The sequence below is a fragment of the Cebus imitator genome, unplaced genomic scaffold (assembly GCF_001604975.1).
Source record: "Cebus imitator isolate Cc_AM_T3 unplaced genomic scaffold, Cebus_imitator-1.0 Scaffold786, whole genome shotgun sequence".
Classification (NCBI taxonomy): domain Eukaryota; kingdom Metazoa; phylum Chordata; class Mammalia; order Primates; family Cebidae; genus Cebus; species Cebus imitator.
In genome coordinates, this window is record NW_016108101.1 from 230,333 (window position 1) to 238,047 (window position 7,715).

A 7,715-nucleotide genomic window follows, 5' to 3' on the forward strand; every position below is an offset into this window, starting at 1 on the left:
TCAGATTATTTATTTATTTATTTTTTAGACAGCCTTGCTATGTTGCCCAGGCTGGAGTGGTGTAGCAGCAGAATGATCTCAGCTCACAGCAACTTCTGCTTCTCAGGTTCAAGCAATTGTCCTGCCTCAGCCTTCAGAATAGCTGGGACTATAGGTGTACATCACCATGCCCAGCTAATTTTTTGTATTTTTAGCAAAGGCAGGGTTTCACCATGTCCCTCAGGCTGATCTTGAACTTCCGGACTCAAGCAATCTGCCTGCCTCAACCTCCCAAAGTGCTGGGATTACAGGCCCAGCCAAATTCCAGATTTTCCATTTTAGAAGATCTAAGTGAGACGAGAAAGTTTGTCGCTGGAGGCTTTCCTGATCCAGAGCCTTCTCTCCTCAAGTAAACAAAAAGACTAAGTTATTTTTCAACTTTTGCTATTTCCACCTATACCCACTTCTCCCTCCCATCCCATGCTAGAGCTCTGTCTAGGTTTCCAGGGTCCTCAAGGTGGCAAATCCTCTCATTATTCCCCAGGTACTGTCTCTGGTTTAGGCAGGAAGCTTTCCTTATTCTTTGGTCAGTGAGTCCCATTCTGTTACATACAGAGACACATTTCTCCTTCCTTATTTACCTCCTGCATCCTCTTGGCTCCCATTCTGCATTGATAGTTAAGGAGGAACTTCCATAATGACATGAATTGGCCCATTATATTTATTATTTCACAGGTCCTGTCCCAAAATGACTCTTCATTTCTCTCTTTCTCTGCCATCTCCGGCTCAAAGTCATTTTTTTCCTGAAAAGTTTAGAGTGACACTGGAGTGACTATTTTTCACTCTACGAGGGATAAGAGTGGTCCAGGCCATCACCTCTTCTGCCCTCCTTTGGAATCTGGAGAGAAGCTGGACTTGCTCAGAGTTTCTCAACTAATGTCCTTCTTGGGGATTTTGTTTTAGCTTCCTCCCTCCCAAGGCTGACTCCCTGGATAGTGGCTGTGGCTGTTATCCTGATGATTCTAGGACTTCTCACCATTGGGTCCATATTTTTCACTTGGAGACTATACAAGGAAAGATCCAGAGAGAAGAATAATGAATTCAGCTCTAAAGGTAAATCATAGTATCCACAAGGACTACATGTCAGGAGTGCTTCAGAGGCAGGCTGGACCCAAGTCCTTTAGGATGACAGGAAGATACTTGAGGCTGGGCGTGGTGGCTCAAGCCTATAATCCCAGCACTTTGGGAGGCCAAGGTGAGTGGATCACCTGAGGTCAGGAGTTCGAAATCAGCCTGGCCAACATGGTGAAACCCCATCTCTACTAAAAATACAAAAATTAGCAGAGCATGGTAGTGGGTGCCTGTAATCCCAGCCACTTGGGAGGCTGAGCAGGAGAATCACTTGAGCCCAGGAGGCGGAGGTTGCAGTGAACCAAGATTGCACCATTGCACTCTAGCCTGGGTGAAAGATAAAAAAGAAGATACTTGATTCTAGAAATCTGAAAATTAGAAGGAATCATAAGGCTCCTGAAGTCACAGATGCCCAGTATGAAGAAGCACAGAGGGTTGGGGCACAGGCAGAGTCTAATCAAGATATCTGACCTGATGTTTACTTGCTATCCACCCTCAGACCTTACTCCCACTTTTACCTCAGTTACCCAGCACCAATCTTATTTTTTATTTATTTATTTTTTTGAGACTGAGTTTCACTCTGTCATCCGGCTGGAGTGCAGTGGCACAATCTCAGCTCACCGCAATCTCCACCTCCCGGGATCAAGCAATTCTCCTACCTCAGCCTCCCACGTAGCTGGGATTACAGGCGCCCACCATCACGCCCGGCTAATGTTTTGTATTTTTAATAGAGATGGAGTTTCACTATGTTGGCTAGGCTGGTCTCAAACTCCTAACTTTGTGGTCTGCCCACCTCGGCCTCCCAAACTGCTGGGATTACAGGCGTGAGCCACTGCGCCCCGCTACCAATCTTATTATTAAAGATCTGAAGCTGGGCACAGTGGCTTATGCCTGTAATCCCAGCAGTTTGGAAGGCCAAGGTAGGTGGATCACATGAGGTCAGGAGTTCAAGATTAGACTGGACAACATGGTGAAACCCCGTCTCTACTAAAAATACAAAAAAATTAGCCAGGGTGGTGATGCACACCTGTAGTCCATCTACTCAGGAGGCTGAGGTAGGGGGAATTGCTTGAATCTGGGAGGCAGAGGTTACAGTGAGCCAAGATTGCATCACTGCACTCTAGACTGGGCAACAGAGAGAGATTCCATCTCAAAAAAAGAAAAAAAAAGATCTGATCCCAAGCCAGTTCCAGTATGTAGGCACTTCCTGCATCATTCTTCGAAAACAAAGCTAAACAAAATCCTTGTTCTTGATTTATTGGCAATGTTTCAATATGAATTAAACAGTCCTCCTTTGTGTGTTTCCCACACAAGTTTTGTCCCCTCCTTTGTGTCCACTGTGGAAAACCACTGAGACATTTTTGTTTGTTTTTCAGAGAAACTCTTGGAAGAACTCAGTAAGTCCTGTCTTGTTGTCGTTATTTCACCCATAGAGTTTTCTCTCTCTTATTATGTAGCCTATCAGTGACTATCTTTCTCTTTTGTTGCAGAATGGAAAAAGGCTACATTGCATGCAGGTCAGTGGCTCTGAACTTCTGGGGCTCTATCCCCTAGGAAGTCAAAGTGCTATGATACTTGCCAATGAAAACACTAACACAGTTTAGTGATGAGGACAGGAAGGAAAACGGTGATGACAAATGGCCTCAACAGTTTCCGTGAGTCACGTAGAGAACCCTCAGAAGATGGCCAGGAGAAATCCCCTTCTGGCAGGGTCCCATTAGGCTCTAGGCACAATCAGCCCTTACATCACCCTCTGGCTGCTGGTCAGGGGGCATCCTGTGGTGAGTGGAGACCCCTGAGCAGACCAAACATCTCCCACCTCCAGGAGTCCTGTCAACTCCTACAACAGTGCTCTGTTTCTTGGGAAAGGAAAGATAGTCCTGTAATCTGTAACGTTCACTGACGTCAGACCTGCTGTTGCTCTCTCTGCAGTTGACGTGACTCTGGACCCAGACACAGCCCATCCCCACCTCTTTATTTATGAGGATTCAAAATCTGTTCAACTGGAAGATTCACATCAGAAACTGCCTGAGAAACCAGAGAGATTTGACTCCTGGCCCTGTGTGTTGGGCCGTGAGGCCTTCACATCGGGAAGGCATTACTGGGAGGTGGAGGTGGGAGACAGGACTGACTGGGCCATCGGCGTGTGCAGGGAGAACGTGGTGAAGAAAGGCTTCGACCCCATGACTCCTGAGAATGGGTTCTGGGCTGTGGAGTTGTATGGAAATGGGTACTGGGCCCTCACCCCTCTCCGGACCCCTCTGCCACTGGCAGGCCGCCCCCGCCGGGTTGGGATTTTCCTGGACTATGAATCAGGAGACATCTCCTTCTACAGTATGAATAATGGCTCCCATATCTACACTTTTGACAACGCCTCTTTCTGTGGCCCGCTCCGGCCCTTCTTTTGCCTGTGGTCCTGTGGTAAAAAGCCCCTGACCATCTGCCCAGTTGCTGATGGGCCTGAAGGGGTCACAGTCATTGCTAATGTCCCGGACCTTTCTAAGGAGATCCCATTGCCCTCCATGGGGGAGGACTCTGCCTCCAGGGATGCAGACACTCTCCATTCTAAGCTCATCCCTACCCAGCCCAGCCAAGGAGTGTCTTAAAAAAAAATCCCAGCTCATCTGTTTTCCTTTGCTCTAACCCCTCTCCTCCGTAGTCTTCTGAAGCTTCATCTGCCAGCTTCACCCAGCCTGCTTCTTCCTATTGGGTGGTGATTAATTAATCCTGTGAAGGTTGCCTTGCTGCTGCTAGAGAGGATGAGGATTGCACCTTCCTAATCTGTTTCTGTACCAATATTTGGGGGATGAAGGGATAGGTAACTCAAAGTGCTTCTAGTGTTCTCCTCATCCCTTAAGGCTAGAACCTATAGTAAACTACTTGGAGCAAACTCAAAGGACAGCTTAGGGATCAAGATGGGGTCAGGTTAGCCTGGGGTTGTGGTTGAAATGTCTTGGTATCCCAGATAAGGATATGTGGAAAGACAGGCTTTAGGCAAGTGGAAAACTCAAAATGTGCAGCGGAAGGACAGTCTCAGGCTGAAGTCCCATAAAGGACCTTGGAGGAAACTTGATGCAGGGAAGTGATGTACATGATGAACACACAGCCATGGAGTTTTTACAGCCTATATCTCAAATTTTCTAAGCCATATCCTATAGGATAGAGGAGACTGGCCCTACTTCTGTGGGTGCTAAGCTGTGGAAAAGTGGGAGCAGAGAGGAACTGAGACGAGCAGGGATGGTCAGGCAGAAAGTGTGATAGACGAAGTTTTGACAAAACTCAAAAGCTGTTTGCACAGCTGTCCCTTGTGTCCTTTTCCTTTCTCTGCACCCTCCTGTTGCTCCCTTGCCTGGAGGTCATTCCACCCTCAGTTTGTTGACTCCACAAGTTTCCAGTTGCCCTCTTCTTTTTGATATAGATCTCTCCATTTCAAAAGCATTCCTAGGAATCATTCTTCAGTGACACCACCACTTGATCAGCCACCATCTCAGCCTTATGCCCCCTCAGCCTTCATCCCAATGCCCGAACCCCTTACACACACCTTCGTTTAGCTTCAACCGCCTCCAGTTCCACTCTATGCCACCTTTCACCCCATCTGGCTCTCCTACATGCTGCCTCTCCTCGGGGTCCCCTAATGCTACATCATTGTGCTCAGCACAGCTGGACCAATTGCACCTCTGTATTTGCCCCTGAGCATGTTCCTGTATACATGTGGCTTGTCTTGCCAGTGGACTCTAGGCTCACACCTTCCGTTTCCATCACATTCTCCAGTCTCCAGGGTAGATATTGCTCATGGTCTTTACCTAATAAATAAGTCTGTCTGATTGCTGAAAGCAGCGTTTGCACCTTTCTTTTTTTATCCCAACTGAAACAAAATACAACATAGGGAAAGAAACCGGCATGGGAATGCAGCTTTCCAAAGCTTTTGCCATTAAATGTGGTCTAAGACCCATCTCTAGGCCTGACAGCAGTGGGCTCGCCAGGGCAGGCACCCATGGGAGCTGATGTCTCATAAGGGACCAACTACCTACCAAAAGGCCACAGTGCCCATGGCTACCTACCCTGTGCCCCTGTTTGAGCGGTGACCCCACTTCTACTACTATAAAGGTAACCTGGCCGATGGTGTAGGTAAGTGAAGCCACCTCTTTAAATTAACAGTACTTTTACAAGAGGAGAAAATATTTGGGACATCTTTAATGGTAATGCCTTATAATTAAAAGAAAAAAATGGGTGGGTGATCTTTGGAAATCATTCGATATGGTTTGGGTCTGTGTCCCCACCCAAATCCCATATTCAGTTGTAATCCCTAACGTTGGAGGTGCGGCCTGGAGGGAGGTAATTAGATCATAGGGGCAGTTTCTCATGAATGGTTTCGCAGCATCCCCTCAGTGCTATTTTTTATTTTTTTGGAGATGGAGTCTCGCTCTCTCACCCAGGCTGAAGTGCAGTGAGTGGTGCGATCTCGGCTCCCTACAACCTCCACCTCCCAGGTTCAAGCTATTCTCCTCCTTCATCCTCCTGAGTAGCTGGAACTACAGGCATAAGCCACCATGCCGGGCGAATTTTTTTGGTATTTTTAGTCGAGACAGGGTTTCACCTCCTTAGCCAGGCTGGTCTTGAACTCCTAAGCTCAGGTGAGCTGCCTCCCTTATGTTGGGATTATAGGTGTGAGCCACCACACCCAGCCAGTGCTATTTTTGCTATAGTGGATGTGTGAGTAATTATGAGATCTGATTGTGTAAAAGTGTTTAGCACATCCTCCCCTCTGCTTCCACCATGGCACATAGATGTGCCTGCCTATTTTTCTCATGATTAAGCTAAAAAGTAAGTTAACCGTGACAGAGAATTATGAAAAAGGAAAAACTAATCATTCTCTCTTAGGTAAAAATTCTGAACACCAAACAGGTCTCTTATCACATTTACTATAATTTCAGCAAAACGTGAAGCACAATATACTCCATTACCCACTTTTTGTCATTGTTCCTTTCAGGTCCCACATCCATTTATGTTTTCATTCTGGTTTTAGTGTCTTCCTACTGACTTAGAGTTTAATGCTCATGTAACAATATCTGTATAATTACATTGCCATAGGTGTATTACAAGATTATTTAAAAATAAACCTGTGGCCATCATGGTGGCTCATGCCTGTAATCCCAGCACTTTGGGAGGCTGAGGCAGGTGGATTACCTGAGGTCAAGTTTGAAAGCAGCCTGACTAACATGGTGAAACCCCCTCTCTAGTAAAAATACAAAAGTAGCCAGGCATGGTGGTGCATACCTGTAATCCCAGGTACTTGGGAGCCTGAAGCAGGAAAATTGCTTGAACCCAGGAGGCGGTGGTTGCAGTGAGCCAAGATCGTGCTATTGCACTCCAGCCTGGGCAACAAGAGTGAAACTCTGTCTCAAAATAAAATAAAATAAACCTGCATACAGGCTTGTAAATCAGGAGATCATAGCGGTTTTACTCTGGGAAGGAGCTGAAAGAAAAACACAATGAAACTTTAGGGTGAGATGTGACTGTTGACATTTACTCCTGTCCCCTCCTTTCAGAGATGAGGAAACTGAAGTCAAGATACATAATGTGATTTGGTTAAAGGCACATGGAATGTGGGCAAGTAAGTATCCAAGGGCAGGTGTCCTTGCCATAGCTGTTCAAGATGTCCTCTACTGAGCAAAATCACAATTGGGTAGGAGGAGAGATTAAGTTAATCTAGGGGGCTGGAGCTTCAGAAAACTCTTTAGAGGTATCACTAAGGTAGAATCCATTGGCTCAAGAGACTTTTAGGCATAGGGAAGGACAGGAGAAGAAAAAAGCAATTTAGCATGCGACCTTCTGCTGAACCAAGGGATTGCACCTGGAGAATCAGCCAAAAGTAACTTTTTCCTCCATCATTTAATGGATCTCCTGTACCCAACGTCCTCCTCTCCTTGACCCCTCCTCAAACGCTGCCTAGCCCACACTGCTTATCCCACATTCTGCTCCTGGGAGGGGAATATTATTTATCCCTGCTTCTAAACTGTTTATTTGTATCCAAATTGTACTTTAAGAAACTAAAAAAGAAAATGCAGTTCAAACTTCTTTTAAAAATACTTAAAGGAACTCTTGGATAGCTACGTGAGCACTTCTTTCCTTCTTTACCACTGCCTGAGCCATCATCATTTCTTACCTGGATTTTCAATATAGCATCTCCTTCAATCCTTGCCTCTATGGTCAGCTACCCACAATGACCAGAGTATTGTTTTGTTGTGTTGTGTTGTTTTGTTTTGAAATAGTCTCACAGCCGGGCCTGTAATCCCAACACTTTGGGAGGCTGAGGCGGGTGGATAACCAGGTCAAGAGATGGAGACCATCCTGGCCAACATGGTGAAACCGTGCCTCTACTAAAAATACAAAATTTAGCTCAGCTTATAGGATTGCACCACTGCACTCCAGTCTGGTGACAGAATGAGACTCTGTCTCAAAAAAAAAAGAAAGAAAGAAATGGAGGCGGCCGGGCACAGTGGCTCACGCCTGTAATCCCAGCACTTTGGGAGGCCGAGGCGGGTGGATCACAAGGTCAAGAGATCGAGACCATCCTGGTCAACATGGTGAAACCCCGTCTTTAC

General features: G+C 46.3%; 1 protein-coding gene across 1 annotated transcript in view; it reads left to right on the forward strand.

Moving 5' to 3' along the window:
- The window catches only part of BTN1A1 (butyrophilin subfamily 1 member A1), a 26,944-nt gene extending 22,001 nt beyond the window's left edge, over positions 1 to 4,943 (forward strand). The window contains exons 6-9 of the mRNA XM_017519990.2: positions 943 to 1,092; positions 2,487 to 2,507; positions 2,601 to 2,627; positions 3,043 to 4,943. Of these exons, the coding sequence (XP_017375479.1) occupies positions 943 to 1,092; positions 2,487 to 2,507; positions 2,601 to 2,627; positions 3,043 to 3,716 (872 nt within the window). The 3' untranslated portion in view covers positions 3,717 to 4,943. The remainder of the gene's footprint in view (positions 1 to 942; positions 1,093 to 2,486; positions 2,508 to 2,600; positions 2,628 to 3,042) is intronic.
- The last annotated feature ends 2,772 nt before the right edge of the window (positions 4,944 to 7,715 follow it).